This window comes from Bicyclus anynana, chromosome 13 (assembly GCF_947172395.1).
Source record: "Bicyclus anynana chromosome 13, ilBicAnyn1.1, whole genome shotgun sequence".
NCBI lineage: Eukaryota > Metazoa > Arthropoda > Insecta > Lepidoptera > Nymphalidae > Bicyclus > Bicyclus anynana.
Genome location: NC_069095.1, coordinates 16,250,370 through 16,267,452, shown reverse-complemented (window position 1 = coordinate 16,267,452; position 17,083 = coordinate 16,250,370). Strand labels below are relative to the sequence as shown.

The window sequence follows — 17,083 nt, the reverse complement described above, 5'->3', positions numbered from 1 at the left end:
CAAGCTCTATTACTGCGATTGATATTTTAAGACTACTACTAAAGTGTTTTTCAGATAGCATGGGTTCGGTGACAGTCGCCTGTATGACGTTCATAATGTCTACTGTCACCCGCATCATCCTACATGAAACGAACAGAGTGCCTAGTGGGAGTTTTAATGTTTTCATACTGTGACGATCGCGTAAAAGTAAACACGAATTTCTAAGGAATTGAAACAGCGCCATCTAGAGGCACTACTGCACAACTGTTGTTTCAACAACAAATTCCTTAGAAATTCGCGTTTACGTTTACGCGATCGTCACAGTATGAAAACAGAAAACTCCCACTAGGCACTCTGTAGTGCCAATCATCTTGAACAATGATATTCGTCTATAAGTACTTATCTACCTACGGCAATCGTTAACTGCTAATACCTGTTTTGTAGTTTAACTTGTTCAAAGTAACACTAAACATTTAACCTTGTTGCACCTGTCTATCTATCTATATATCTTATTAGATATGTCATACATAATAATATCATGTGGGATATTGAATTATAGGTATATTAATTGCAAGGAGATCTTATAAACACTGAGAAATTATTAGTAAGTAGGAAATATTTAACTAGAAAAACGTTTATAACCAACTCACCCTTTTCTATCAGGCTAAATGGCAAATAAAATGTAACCAATAAATGTTCTACAATTTGCAACAAAACTGCCCTTAATTAAAACACAAAGGATATAAAATTATACGCAATAAGAATTTTGTGGAATCATTACCATTTAAATACCCAATTAATATTTAAATGAACCTTAATTAATAATATTCTTTAGTCGAAATAAAAGTGGAAGGAATGATAATAATTTGTAAATTCAATTTCTCTTATTATGTAAAATACGGAGGGAAAATATTTCGTAGCATATTCGTAGAGTCATGTAGCCCTTGGTCTGTAGCCATTTGGCATGTCGATTCTCTTTTTACAAACGCTAACGCTTCGAAAACTAACAAAATGTATGGGATTGACATATGCCATCGATAACTGGACCACATGATCTGTCGATAACGAATATCATTGCCATACATTTTGTTAATTACGTAGTGTTAGCGTTGGAGAAAGACCATGACTGATATAGAAATCCAACTTTGCAGTGCTTACAATTTTATTAATAAAGTTTTCAAAATCGTCTTGAATTATTATCTAAATCTAGAATGACTTACGAACGTACGAACAATTTTTGGATTTATCGCCCAAAAATCGGTCGTCCTCGACTAAAATACTAAAGTAGTCCAAACTAGGCATTAGTGGACTTCTTAATTGAGTCCTCAGTTAAAGGTATTATAGTGGCATTTAAAAAAAATTGAGAGAAGTAAGAAGTATCTGACTTTTTTTAATTTTCTACTTGGAAAACGTTTCCAAGTACCTAATGGTAGGTGTGTAGTTATTCAATTTATTGAAATACCCGATATTATTACAAAACTTTTTTCCGTAGAAAATAATAATTATGGTAAAAATAGGTTGTAATAAGTATGTTGTAGATACCTAGTATAAAATACGTAAAATATCTACCTACTAGAAACAAATCCAAATGGAAAAATTAAGAAAATATAAACTACAACGTGGTCTAAATAATAAAAAAAATCAATAAACTACGAAATGAAACTCGGTATCAACTCGATTTAATAAACGTAATCTCTAATCGGGAGCTTATCGGTGATCTTTCACGTAAAACTAATTTTACGTTCGGCCTCGGAATAGCTAATTCGTTTCAATGCTAGCATTAGCTGATCATCTTGCGAACGTATAACCGTGACCTGCTCAGTGTGGAGCGTCGACAGACGTGCCAACTTACAAACATCGGTCGGCTGTGGACATTTTCACTTTTATTTTCATCATTATTAGCCTACGATCGATTCTCTTTCTACAATCGCAAATGCTTCGAAAACTAGAAAAATGTATGGGAATGACATTTGGTCACGTGATCGAGATCTGTCATTCCCATACATTTTTCTAGTTTTCGAAGTGTTTGCGATCGTAGAAAGGGTATCGAGATGCCACTTGGCTACAGGTTCAGCACTGCCTACCTCTGCGCTCCGTTGCCCCAATATTAGTGAGCTAAGTGTGAAAATGTTTCTTCACCTACTCCTAGAAGTCAATGATAATGAGCTGGACTGAGGGTATAACTTGCTCTCATAGACTCAGGGGTATTCTCCACCTATCTTCCCAATTCATTCATCTCTTCCGGGCTGCAAATTTAAATGAAAATTTCTTAGAGTAAAGCTCAGTATTTCACAGCATGACCATGGGTTCAAACCCAGGATCTCGTTATCTGATGCTGCATAGACTAACCACTGGACCAATGTATTCATGCCGATAAAAATTGCTTATCTCTGTCAGCAGCACTTCTCTGAGTGAGCTTAAGGATTTTCACTGCTAACTAAATGTGGTAAATGATCACTAAAAATCATTTTGAGTTATAAACTTAAAGCTCTTTAACTAACTGTTTTCTCGTGTAAAATAAAACCTGCACTTTACCCATAACGAAATCAGTCATTTTCAATTAGTTCAAAATTACTCTGTAGTTTCTATCTAACTTAGTTTAGTAATGTTTCGCTCTGTCGTTTATAGGGTTTATATGGAGATTAGGTTCTAGTATAGTTACTATTTGCACAGTTTGTTGGCACATCTGTCCACGCTCTAATCCAATACCGAACTGCAGCCAAAACTAAACAGTAAACGTGAGACGAAACGTTGCCGAATATAAACCGACTAAGTCTAAACCAATTAGTGATTTAATGAGTGGAAGCGAGACAGCTGTGGCACGCGTCCAAGATGAATTTGATGTTTCGGAAGAACTTCAGCACCGAGAAGACGGTTTCTTCGAGCAGTGGAGGGGGGAAGGCCAAGGGGGCGCTCGGCGCGGGCCGGAACGCCAAGCGACGGGACCGCGAGCGCTACTCGTGCATGGAGGAACACCACTACAGAACGCATCTGTTCTTCTCAGCGCCACGGGCCAGTACGCAGTATAACGATGGCTCAGGTAACTCGGGAAGTAAGGTCTAGTTCCATTTAGTGTGCGTGTGAAGTGTTTGCGGCTTGCATCAGCTGTAAGTCTTTGTTTACAAATTACTTGTTACGTGAGTGGGGAAAGATGGACGATAAAATACGGTAGATATATGTCTCGTAACTTCTAATTTGTTATGATGTTGTCATGAACACCCTCATATTTATTACATAAAAGTCATAAACACAGACATTCGTTTTGCTCAATCATACTTGCCTGTATCAGTATTGTTTCGAGTTTACCTTTATTTAATGAAACAAACATAAAGCTCTAAGCATTTACATTATAGATATACCCGCGAAAATTTAAAAAAATTCGTCTATCAGTTTACGCCCTTTTTTATTTTAAGGTCGTGTAATATACGTCGTATGTCACTCATTATTTCGAATTTGGCTGGACACGCGACCGCATGTCTCAATAAGTATTATTTCATTTTGTTCATACGTTATAGGTATTAAGTATTACAAAGATACTCAAAACACTATTAATGATAGTTGTTTTGGTACGTAGCTACTTTTTAATTTATTGAAGTTGCAGATTTATCTCAGTTACGATTTTATTTATTCAGCGCATATTATCTGTGGTTCATTTATCGTCTATCATTTTCCATTCCCTTATGGTAACTACCTTCCAAAAGGATATTCGACATTCCTCAAGCCAGGATCCTACACTTCAGTTGAATTACCAAAAATATCGTATTATTGATAAAATAGTCGCTTACCTAATTGCCAATCACGTATTAATTTGTGAAAATTAGGAAAATGGGGATATTCCGAAAATAAGTAGAGCCTGGAAAATCGGAAGATATTTTATGCTGTGGAATAATCACAGAATATAAAGCGCTTAAGCTGTGCTTAAAAAAAATTACTAAAGACCGAAACAAAAAATAACAATACTTTCACGAATTACCCCATTTACGTAATTACCCCTATTATGGTGCTTTGGGGTAATTATAACATATATAAAAAAAACCAAGAGTATCTAATGAACTATTTTTACTTTTGATAAATTATTATTTACTGATATCTACTCTTACATGGCATATAGCCATGTAAGCAAAAAGAAAAAAAATAAACATTGAACTGAAGCGTAGGATCCTGACATTTTATGTATTTACCTATAATTTGGTGTTTATTTATCATATCTGTGGTAACAATATCTTCATAACAACTTCTTATTATCTTAACACCAAAAATTAAATCAAATGACTACCTACAATTTATAAGTTTTTAATCTTCAAAACAAATAAACACTTAAGGGGACGAGATCGAAAAAGACAGTAACAGAATGGTTATTTGCCACCTCGATATCTTTTGGAGGATTAACAAATTTTTTTTATTAGCAACTTGTAAATTATCAACTTATTAATTTCTGCTTTATTTTTCAGTATCAGCCTCCAGCTGTGTTGCATGGTACAATGTCTATTGTTAATAACTTTAAGATTTTAATGATTTGTAAATATATGTGTATCTCTATCTACTCATTTTGATTTTACCTTATGGTTTAATATGACTTTTAATCCTACTCTGTATTATGTAAATTATTATTTTTTAAATATCTTACCATTTTTAGAAGATTCTGCTTAATATATCAAAATACTTTTATATCAGTTTTAATGAACTGATTGAAATTAGCCGCAAGTTGTTACAAAAGTTCAAATTATTGACACGCGTCTATTAGCACACCAGACGTTTCGCCAAGCGCTATAAATAGGCTCGTTTAACGCAGAATAATAAAATAAATGTTTAGAGCATACTGTTTTACTGTACTAAAGACTACTACCAGAACATAACACACACCTGCAATGAATCTACCTGATTGTCTAACTCAATTTTAAGGCAATTTTGAATTACAATCGTGTTCTTACTGAGTAGGTAAACAGTAGATCTTTAACTATTAGATTAGAAAGATCTTAAACAATATTATAAAAACTTAGTAGGTACCTATATAATTGGTTGACTTATTAAATGATCTGTAATGTAAATAATTTCATCAAAGAACTTTGCGCTTACCTTAAAAAAGAACATGACAATAGCACGTAAAGTGGGCAGGGAAAATTATAACGAAAATTTTAATGAGGCTCCAAACATAAATATTTTCCGCTCCGTACACGCGATTATAAACACGACAGCTTTCATTTATGTGATGGGTGTGTTTTAGGTAGGTATAATAAAAATAACAGATTTATATTTTATCATTAAAACCCGGACAGGGTTACGATTCCTGAGAATCTAAACGATTAACTATTGTACATATTATATTTTGGTATAATCTCTTTGATTGCTTTTTATATGTAGGTCGGTATAGATGTTACATTTGTAAACCATTTCATGGGACCGCAGAAGCCTCACGGGGTAGAGCGTGGTAGCTCCGCTAGAGTAGGGAACGAGGGATAGAAGGATTTAGGTGTCTGGAACATATCTTTTATTTCTGTCGCACTTAGTCAGACAATCCGTCGTTCATGTAACTGAGACATTCGGACCTAAAGCCAAAATGTCTCCGATGATTGATGTAAGCATATTTTTTGAAAGTTAGAAAGTCAAAACTTGATAGTAATAACAAGACTTTTCTGTACTTCCAGAACGATGCGGTCCAGTCATCGGCGGCGGGACGGGCCCGGAGCCCGAGCCCCCGCAGCCGCTGGTCACGCGCGAGCCGTCCGTGTCGCTCATGCGCTGGGACAAGCCGCCGACCAGCGACCGCCGCCGCACCGAGCCCGTGTCGCTGGCCACGCTCGAGCGGGACTGCTTCGTGATACCGGCGCACGCGCTGGACCGCTTCCTGCCTGATGGCGTCCCAGTGAGTGCTCTCTTCTTACAATTGTAGACAAAGTCTCACCGAGCCCGTGTCGCTGGCCACGCTCGAGCGGGACTGCTTCGTGATACCGGCGCACGCGCTGGACCGCTTCCTGCCTGATGGCGTCCCAGTGAGTGCTCTCTTCTTACAATTGTAGACAAAGTCTCACCGAGCCCGTGTCGCTGGCCACGCTCGAGCGGGACTGCTTCGTGATACCGGCGCACGCGCTGGACCGCTTCCTGCCTGATGGCGTCCCAGTGAGCGCTCTTTTCTTATTATCGTAGGCGGTCAATGACCGTAACTGAGGGTTTAACGTGTTTCGAGATTCGAATTTTTTGAACTGCAGATTTTGAATTTGAGAGAGAGAGACTGAATTCCTCGGAAGAAAATATCCAATATACCATAGAACGATCTAAGACTAAACCAAGAGTTGCAAACCAAAAGTGCAGTTCTACTTAAACCTAAAAGAAATAACATAAAAAATAAATTCAATAATCCACGAAAGTACAACACCAGTGTTAAATATATGCTAACCTAACCTAACCCTCTAAACATCATGGTATTGCCTAAACAATATGACTCGTCAGTCTACGGTACCATAGCTTACTTCGCTTGTATTTAATGATGAATGGCCTTAGTAACCTCCACCCTACACCTTGACAACGAACTAATTGTTAAAGAACAATTGCAACATAATCAATCAATCAAGTTGTCCTTTTCAATACTAATTTTGTTTTTTATTCCATTTCAGCTGCCTGTACCCCCGCCTACGCCAGAAAAGGGGATGACAACAAAAACTGCCCAGAACTCCCTTAGCGTCCTTGAAGTTGCTGATCCTAAACTGTGTATACTAGCGCATCTGATGAGCCCTTTAGAACCAATAGAACCTATCCTAGAATCTCCACTTGCCAAACCAATAATTAAACAGAGAACTGCCGCTGCAGAATTGCTAAACGACGTAGCACACGCTAATACTGCTGTAGGCGGAATGTTGTTAGCGAACATGGAAAAGAACGCAGAGTTCCCATTCATATCATACTATGTGATAAACACGACGCAAACGGACCCATTGCTGTTTTACAATAACATGAGAAGTGCCTCGCTAGCAAAATTCGATCCAAAAACAATAAGGTATTCAGCTGCTCACACTTTGGATTTATATAGTGAAGTCGCTATGATATGTCGACCGCCTTTCAACGATCTAGCTGGTGGACCAAAAAAGTCTCACACGCCCACGACGGGCTTCATCATTAGTGTTTATAAGGTAAGCATTTAATTATGTCACGAAAAGATTATTATTATTGAACCTTATTTTAATGGGTAACCTAAAAAGGTAACACTATCATCATATCAGTCGATGGACGTCCACTGCAAGACATAGGCCTTTTGTAGGGACTTCGTAACATCAGGATCCTGAGCCGCCTGTATCCAAGGAATCCCTGCGACGCGCTTGATGTCCTCAGTCCACCTGGTGGAGGGTCGACCAACACTACGTTCTCTAGTGCGGGGTCACCATTCCAGAAACTAGGGACTTCAACGTCCAACATAACATCCCTCTTTTTGCATCGGGGGTGCAAAATTAAGTTTCTGTACGAGTATGTAATTTAAATGCATAAAAAAAATCTTTTATACTTTTCAGGTTTTTGAAGGCGACGACGGTGAACGTTTCGAAAAAAACTGGCTCTACTGGACCGGCGCCAGGATGCTGTACCGCCATCTCCCGCACTCCGTGGGCATGCGGAAGATTGCTCTACACAAATCAGTGGCGTCTCACGGCGACAAAATGTATCTGTTGGTCTGCGAGTGTGCCAACTTGTTGGACGACTTGTCGGGTGCCGCGATGTTGATCACGGCACTGCGAGCGAGACTGTGTGGTTACACAGGTCTTTATAGACCTATTCAGACTTTCTAGTAGCGGGCCGTGCCCGCGACGGGTTAAGAAGAACTTAGCATAAAAAGGCTTTAGCTAATACACTTTTTTCAAAACGTACCTAATCAGAATATAGGTAGTGTAAGAAAGTCAACAAGTTTTAAGATTTATCATCGGATCCAACCGTAATAGTTGTCTGGTATTTGACAAACGTACTGACTTAATCAAACTATCAGGTTAACAGAATAAACCACGTCTTCAAGGTGAATCTCCAAGGTTCTGCGCAAACTGTGTAGAACCAACAAAAAATACTTAAACTCCTTTCGTTAATACTGTAAATTGTTATCACACGATATTCACATTGCAACTCGAAAATTACGACTCAGCAAAGGACATTTAAATTAGAAACTCTAGCTAGCTAGGCCAGCGTTCCTCTTGCCTGGCTACATGTAAAAAGTTTACATAATGATTCGTATATTGATAAAAGTGAATAGTTAAAATCTTTTTATGCTAAAACGTCTGAATGTGTATTTTTGTAGATTTAAGGAAGCACCAGTTTAAAATTTAGGATTGACGAGCTTCGGATACGGAAGTGATTTGTTCAATATTATAGATTCGCTGAATAGTTAGTTAGGCGTTAGATATATTTCTATTACGAATAATACTTACATCGAATAAGAATCATAATGTACAATGTTTGCTGTTGATTGTTTTGCGACGTTTTTATACTAATACATTCTTAAAGTCCTGCGCAGTCAAGGCACAAAAGATTGTGAAGCGTACACCATGTCTGCGCAAATTGAGTTTACAGTTTGGGTCAATTTTGGATTTCTATTTTACTAAATTGTCTCAAATCTGGTCTGGTTCAGCCGTGGCTAGTTACCCTACCGGCAACGCCGAACCGCTAAGCGATTAAGCGTAATAAGTCACGGATAAAGCGGTAAGGGGTAGTTGAATACACTTGTACCTCTTCCAAGTTAACCCGCTACCCCTTATAAATCGTAAACTGCATCGTCAAAGTATTACATTTGCTCGCTTTTTTTTCAAGTTCAATATTTAAGATTATTGGATAAAAACTGTTTTTTAAAACAAAATACGACATTGTTGTAAAAAGTCGTACCGCGATAAGCAATGTGCCATTAAGTTATTCTTTCTTGACAGTATTGAAAGCGATTTTACAATAAACTGTTTGTGTAATTGCTAAGGTGTTTTGGGGTAATTATAGAAACAAATATTGACTAGACCATCCAATATTTATTCCGCAGCAAAATTATCCAAGGCGTCATTTTAATGGACTCACGAGTTTAGTTATAAATATTGCCTAGTAGACTATTCGTAATTTTCGGGGTATTAACATTTTCATGATTACCCCAAAGTATTTTATTCATTTATATATTTAGTAACATATCTCCGAAGACATATCATAAGCACGCGCTTTATTTTAAATGCCTCGATTTTTTTTTATTAAAGTATGTACCTACTTGTACAGAATGAGCGACCTATATTTGCAACAAAATTATTTACAAGGCCATAAATTAAGTTGGATGTACAAAAATATTGTTTTGATCTATATTAAATATTAAACACCTTAATAAAGCAATTGGTAAACACGAACATTACCGTAACCTCCGGTTTTATTTTGAAACGACTAAAAAAATTTTTTGTTGTTTTAGCTTTTTGTTTACGAACTCGAGTTCTGCGTTTATATTCTTAAGTTTAATTTTGGTACTCTTTTCATATTATACTTATTTAAATATTTTAAATATAGTGGTGCTGCAATGCAACTGTATCATTACAGACCTCTTTTTTTTTTTTAAAGCGTCTTTATTATAGGTTTAAGGTACAGTTGAATTAGCACTACTTTATTATTTTAATATTATAATGTAAATATCTCTATTTTTTAATAACTAAGTCAGAATGTTTAAGTAAGACCAAAGTCAGGTACTAAGTATTAATAAAAAATGTGATTCAAAAAATAGTTTATAAAAAATAAAAGATTGTATTTATTAAAATAAATTTCTACGCACATATAAATTGGCTTGAAACGCTTAAAAATACGGCGACTTTTCATATGATAAATAATAAGAATAATAATATATTAATATTAATAGGAGAAAGAAAAAAATTTTATTTACTAACATTTAAGATGAAATCGTAGGTTGTATTACAGTCGAAATTAGAATTTAAAAAAAAATTTAGTTTGAAATTATATTTGTTCAGGTATAATAGTTTAATGTATTTTTTTGAGAAAGATTAACCTTGCAAGTACCATAATCGCCAATTACTTCTTATATATATGGTTAAGCTTCATATATATATATGTATATATACAGGGTGATTCGGACTTTAGTACCGATATTTTTTTTCGTGGTTCAGTATCATTAATAGAACATAAATCTACAAACAGTTCGATACATTTTATGTATTTTTTTTTTTATCAATTTATGTCTCAGAAATAACAAAATAATGGACACATTACCAAACAAACTGCGCAAATGCTGGCGGCACTTTGTAAGACGCCGACAAAGAAATACCGGCCGTAGGCATATCGCTTCGGCTTCGACTGACGGGGGTGGCAGAGGTGAGGGGATCGAAAAATCCCTGAGGACGCCTACCGAATTGCCGATGGGCGACCAGTGACAGACAATCTGCCGTCGTTTGCTCATTTACTATGTCGGGATTTTCAAATCGCGACTATTACGAAATGGGTCGAGTGTATTTGCTCAGCAATGAACGCCTTCGTGCAGCTTGCACAATGTACGAGTGAGTGTTCCTAGGCCACAAGCCCAAGGAATCCTGAACCCCGCAGTGCCTAATGTGAGAAACAAGTGTTTTAAATAAACTAAATGAAAATTTTATTAAAACGTGCTCGGTTGTGCCTTGAAAGGAATGGACTTGATTTCGAACAATTGTTAAGTGATTAAAATTTTCAAATTAACAAAAACAAACTTAGTAAGTAGATATCATTGATTAATGTAAATATGCTGATTACAATTTTTTAAATACGCCTTTAATGCAAAAGTTTGCGTAATAATAATCATCATTTGTATTTCATTATTTCAATCGAAAGTTCATAGTTTTTATTATTATTATTACGCATGCACTTCAGGCATTATTGATGGTCCTAAACCCAATAAAGTATGAAAGGAATATCGGTACTCAGCTCAAAAGTGACGACCTTTAATTATTATAAAAATAATAGGTATCAAACAAAAATAAAATAAACGCACAAAGGTCAACGGCCCTCGGCGCGGGCGCTCGCTAACCTACCTACCAGCTGATTTTGTAGTTGCCTATTACCTAGTACAGCGATAGGGTGACCCTCAAATTCTGTTTAAACGTAAATAACTTTAGCTAACGATAACTTTGTTATTTTTGAGTTAAAAAAAAAAGAAAAAATACGTGTTCATTAAATTTTGTTTATGTACAAAATATAAAAATATCCGTACTAAAAAAAAAATTCTTCCTGTATATATATATATATGAAGCTTAACCATTCCCCACAGAATATATCTACTATGATTGAACAATACATATAGATGTGTAACCTTCTGGATAAAGTAAATAATAAATGTTAAACGCTTATGTAGTTTCAGCTAAACTAATTTTAATATTTAATGTAGTTTTCTTTTTTAAAGATTTATATTTCTATCTATCTAAAGCACTTGAAGTTCAAATTATGCAACGCCATATTTTATTTTGCTATGGTGCTACAACTAGTCAATTTTACGTGTAGCTAGAATTTAAATCTAAGATTAATATTGCAGAGAGAACTTTTTAAATGATTCCTAAAATTTAAGCAAATCTCAAATTTTATTTGACCCTAAAATCCAAATAATACAAGGAACCAGGATATTTTGTGTCTATATTTTCCTAAGCTGACGGTATTTTTTTATTCCTTGGACTAAATGTTCTTATCTAATTAATATTTGAGGAGTGCTTGGGTGTTCGATAGTAAAAGGCGTTACAGTATTTGGCTGTTGATCAACAAAGGCAATTTTAGTATGTATTATTAAATTTTAGATTTTAAACTTTAATTCATTCTTTAATAAAACCGTAAGCTATTTAGGATTGACTGTAGATAAGATTTTAATATTTAATTTAAGATCTAGCGTCTATGAGACGTACAGTCTCCTTTTGCCAACGAATCTTTTCACTTGTCTTTATAAAACCACAGTCATTTTGAATTATAATATGTATTATATACAGGATAGACAAAACGACTTAAGTACTTTCACTTCATACTTGCATTTATTGCAAATTTAATCGATCAAAAAAAATAAAATAACATGTTGGTATCAAAATAAAATAATATAAAAATATGAACAATTTATAAAGATGACTATAAATAGCCAGAAGCTAAATAGACGCACTCTTATTACACGATGTTGATTACATAAAATGTATATGTACCCAGTTACCTACTTACATAAAAAACAAAGCACTATTAAAATATTAAAAACACCTCTGTCTTTGAGTATCCAAGCAACCAAAGATTAGACCTCTAAAATTCGAGCTAAAAAATTTAAAATAGGAACTAAAATTATTTTTCCTACTTCCAGTGGTGCTAACTTGCGACCAGTGAAGAGAGAATATAAATTACCTTTTTGAAATAATAAGTAACATTGCGAAAAATGCGGTTTTTGGGCACTTAAATACTCTGCAACGGGAGGGCTGAATATTATTTTTTTATTTTTAATGGTGATTTGAATTACTTAAATATATTTCAGTATATACACAAAAAGTGGGTAATACAGTTCTCGGGGTAAGGTGCTTTGGGGTAATTACGAAAATGGGGATTTTCCAAAATTAGAAATTATCTTTAACTGAAGCAAAATTCATTTTAATTTCTGAATTTTCTTATGCCGAAGGTCATGTTATTGATCTTTCTAACATCAGACGTGTTAATAATTTACTAATGGAAAATAGATCGTAATTATTGTGACTTTCCGGATTTCCCCTTATTCTTAAACACCAAGTAGTACCTACCTTACTAATTAAGTCGCACCCATTCGATTTTTATTGTTGAAGTGAAAATACTTATAAGCGTACCACTACATAAAACTTTAATTTATTCATATAAAATAATTGAGGGTGCTCAATAAATATTTGGCAATAATAATTTCGTACCCTGCGTCACTAGCACCAAACCAGTGATTAATAGAGTCACAAAACAAAACAAACTAACAGAAAGTTAATTAGTTTTTATAACTTATAAAGTATCTCATTGAGAGCAAAGAGTTCAGGATTTTGAGGATTTTCTTAATTCTCTGCGTGTGTAAAGTTTGCCAGTCCAAGTTCTACTATCAAATTAGGTAGGTTATAAATATAACAAAATATTAGCTGAATTTACAGTACCCTTGTTAAATTGTTATTTTATTTCAGAAACTGGGTCGAATAACTTTAATATTGATTAAGAGTTTGGTGCTAGGGCGATCATTCAGAGGGTAAATTGTACCAACTTATTAAGTGCAAACTAGATTTAAATTAATATTTTAGCTTCAAAAGCTAGTTTTCGTGACAGGCAGAGCTATTACATTGAATAGAATGTAAAGTGCCTCAGTCACAGCAATTTTGGACTATTTTTTGCAGGCCAACAAATATTTTTTCTTAAGAAATTTAATATTATATGTATACACCTATATATATATATATATAATATTAAATCACTGATAATAATAATAATTAATCGTTGAAGTTTTATTTGTTGGCCGGCAATATAAAAACTCACCCAATTTGGGTAATGTCCTTTTTAAACTATTTTTATAATAAAACGTTAAACAATTTTTTTTGTTTTATTTTCCCTCAGCTTCATCATTACCTGATTATTATAACGACCCACTAGACCCATCATGCTCCAATGCAGAATAGTGGGCTTAAAATGATGATAGCTTGACATGCTCTGGAGTATACCTAACATCACTAACTTCCCCACTACCACTATATTTTTTACCAAAAATTCCATAGATGAAAAGCTCAATGTTTCTCAGCCTAGGACTTGAACCCAGGACATTGTGATCCAAAGTCACATTGGTTAACCACTGGACCAACAGTCCACTCTAATGCCTCTTAAGACATAATAAATGTCTACTGTAAAATGGATGGACAGACGCCACACGGTTTTACGCGTTCCGTTCGTACGCGTTATAGCAACACGGGGATAAATTATAGCCTATAGCGCTCGGGTAGCTTCCCAGCAGGTTTTTTTTATTATTATTTACAAGTTAGACCTTGACTACAATCTCACCTGATTGTAAGTGATGATGCAGTCTAAGATAGAAGCAGGCTAACTTGTTAGGAGGAGGATGAAAATCCACACCCCTTTTCGGTTTCTACACGACATCTTACCGGAACGCTAAATTGCTTGGCGGTACGTCTTTGTAGGTAGGGTGGTAACTAGCCACGGCCGAAGCCTCCCACCATCCGAAGTTCAGTAGTTTCGGAGCATATTCAATGCAAACAAACAAACAATCAAATCTTTACTCTTTATAATATTAGTAAAGATATCATCTATAGCAGTGGCCCTACAATTTCTTCCATGTTGTTCCCCTTAATAAGGTAAAATATAACCTTTGTTACTGGGTGAAGATATAACTTTCTAATGGTGAAAAGAAATTAAAATCGGTTTTTGAGTAAAATATTAAACCTCTTATAAAATAAGTGTAGATAATTTATCATTTAGTATCTAAAAAGAATAATTTTTCAAATCAGTCAAGAAGTTTTTGGGTTAAATATCAAAACCTTACTTCTTTATTACTACTATAAATAATTTATTGTTTAATATCTAGAAAGAATAATATAGACAGTATAATCAATCAACAATTTATTTATGATAACAATATAAAACAAATACTTTTTCATCAATTATTTCTAAGCTATTCTAAAATTAGTTAAAATAATTAATTTAGTAGCCTTTGTGCCCCCTAAACCTTCTTCTTGCATCAAGCTGTAAAGAAATATAATATATCTTCAATTTGATTGAACTTGATAGATTGATAGTCTTGTAAAGTTAGGATTTGGCTATTATATGTTATACCACCAATTTCCCAAAGCATGACTGAAACTAACAATAACAGTGGCGCTAACATGAAATAGACAAAATTCAAGCTATGGTGGTGCAACCAGAAATACTGCTCTCTTAGATTGGATTGGGACGATGGAAGAGATGGGACTGATGCAACTAGACGCTATTGGACAACATTTTGTCTATTTCTCTGTACTTTGTCACATTTTTAACCGACTTCAAAAAAGGAGGAGGTTTCTCAATTCGACCGTATATAGCGCCACAGGATTATAACTCCATCTAGGACAACTTACTCTATAGTCAACGAGACAATATAAGTAATTGTCTGACATTCCTTAATAGAAAGAGAGACATACTTTATTTTTGATATTTTATTCTTTACAAGTTAGACCGTAACTAGCCACAGCTTTCCACCAGCCAGACCTGGACTGATTAAGAAAATCTCAATCTGCCCAGCCAGGGATCGACCCAAGAGCTCCGTTTTGCAAATCCACCACCAGGTGGGAGGCCATCAAAAGTCTAGGGTAAAATTTATTTCAATTCCAAATTGCAGCTAAGCCAGTTCATTAACATTGGCGTAAAGGAATTACACTTACAAATTTTCGCCTTCATAATTTTAGTATTATATTATGAATGATAATATCACACTAATATTATGTGATGTAGAATGATAGATCAATATGAATATTTACCAAAGATCTTTTGCATTCAAAGAAGGTGGTCCTCAACTGCACACATTCTGTTGGACAATTTCCTGATTTTAAACAATCACGGGGAGTCTTTTTATCCTGGAAATATAATTAAAAACAAATATTATTAAATTTAATATCTACTCAAACTTCAGATTTATTTATTATAGTAATCCTAGTAGATGCCCACAACTTCGTCTGCCATTAGAACTTCCTAATCTAACCCTCTTGCAAAATCCATTCTTAGCGGACATCTACTATCTGTAAACTGCTGTCCTGCCAAATTTCATCTTTGTATATCCAGTAGTTTTCAAGATTTTGTGATGAATGACTTTTCATAATTATATATTAAGATTTATCTGAGTATGCACATAGCCTACCTGAAAAAATATTGTTCAGACTAACACTATGAGCTAGTCCTATAATCCTACTCTAGGCATTAAATTATACTACTTTTTTTTTTTTTTTAAAAAGAATATTTGCCATATTTTTAAATATGACCAATATTCCCATTCCCCTCCAACTAGTCGGGAAAGACTGTATTAGGAGTGGGTACGACAATAGACCAACGGGGTGGGGATCGAACCACCACCCTTCGGTGGTGAGTCCGACCGCTCTTACCGTTGAGCTATTGAGGCCTACTTGGTTTTAAACCTCATTTGCTTATAATTACAGCAGCAACCATACCCTTCATACTGGAACATGCAATGGTAGTGTTTCTCTGGACAAGCTCTGATACTTATACACTACTTACTACTACTTAAATATTATCTATATATTAAAGATATAAATTATAAACAGGTAAAGTTTATGGTATTAGACTAATCTCTGAATCTACAAAACCAATTTTGAAAATTCTTTTACCAATAGAAAGCCACGTTATTTGTGAGTGTCATAAGCTATATCTCATGCCTATATTCTCACGGGAACAGGACCAACGCGGGTTAAACCGCAGGGCATGGGCTACTGTAAATACAGAACCATGCATAACATTCTAAACTATTGGAATATAACAAATGAGTTTTGTAATTTATTTGCATTTGATAATAGTTTTATCACTTTTTAAATTAGATACGAACCTTTTTACAGCAGTCGCTGTTTAGTAAACACATTTTAAGATCGGCGCGTATCGCTGCGCAGGAAGACGAGTCGGCTAATCCTAATTCATCCGGAGCGTAAGTTATCATCTTTTAATCGTAATAACGTATCGTATTTGAATTATTTTATATTATTATAACATTTATTACTTATTGGTAAAAATTATAGATTTTTTTTTTTTTTTTTTTATCAATTTGTATTTGACACTTGGTAATTGGTTGACATTGACAAATGAGTAATGACATGACACCCAATGCTTTTTAACCGACTTCCAAAAAGGAGGAGGTTCTACGTTCGGCTGTATGTATGTTTTTTTTTGTCTTTGACACTTGACAGTTTGGTTGCCTTTGCCTTTGACACTTGACAATGTCCACTTAACATACCGCCGACGACCATAGAAATAGAATCAATAACAATCGGTTTATTTTATCCAAATTGAAATTGCTTTAGAGGTCATTAAAAGATAGAATATTTGGTTTCTCCGTCCACAATCTAAAATCTAAATAGATAGGTCTATTGTTGAATAAATTTTTAACCTGTGGTGAAGATGTTTAACTTTTGGT

General features: G+C 34.7%; 2 protein-coding genes across 2 annotated transcripts in view; one reads left to right on the top strand and one right to left on the bottom strand.

The window, feature by feature from the left end:
* Positions 1-13,495, top strand: part of LOC112058059 (uncharacterized) — a 53,396-nt gene extending 39,901 nt beyond the window's left edge. Inside the window, exons 2-5 of the mRNA XM_052885218.1 lie at positions 2,653-3,019; positions 5,625-5,842; positions 6,591-7,103; positions 7,479-13,495. Coding sequence (XP_052741178.1) covers positions 2,812-3,019; positions 5,625-5,842; positions 6,591-7,103; positions 7,479-7,751 — 1,212 coding nt within the window. The 5' untranslated portion in view covers positions 2,653-2,811 and the 3' untranslated portion in view covers positions 7,752-13,495. The remainder of the gene's footprint in view (positions 1-2,652; positions 3,020-5,624; positions 5,843-6,590; positions 7,104-7,478) is intronic.
* Positions 13,496-14,517: 1,022 nt separating this feature from the next.
* LOC112058111 (cytochrome c oxidase assembly factor 5) lies at positions 14,518-16,752 on the bottom strand. Its single transcript, XM_024098798.2, has 3 exons — positions 16,502-16,752; positions 15,426-15,521; positions 14,518-14,655 (listed from the first exon to the last, which is right to left on the bottom strand). The coding sequence occupies exons 1-3, from the start codon at positions 16,607-16,609 to the stop codon at positions 14,614-14,616; spliced, it is 246 nt and encodes an 81-aa protein (XP_023954566.1). The 5' UTR covers positions 16,610-16,752; the 3' UTR covers positions 14,518-14,613.
* Between the last annotated feature and the right edge of the window lie 331 nt (positions 16,753-17,083).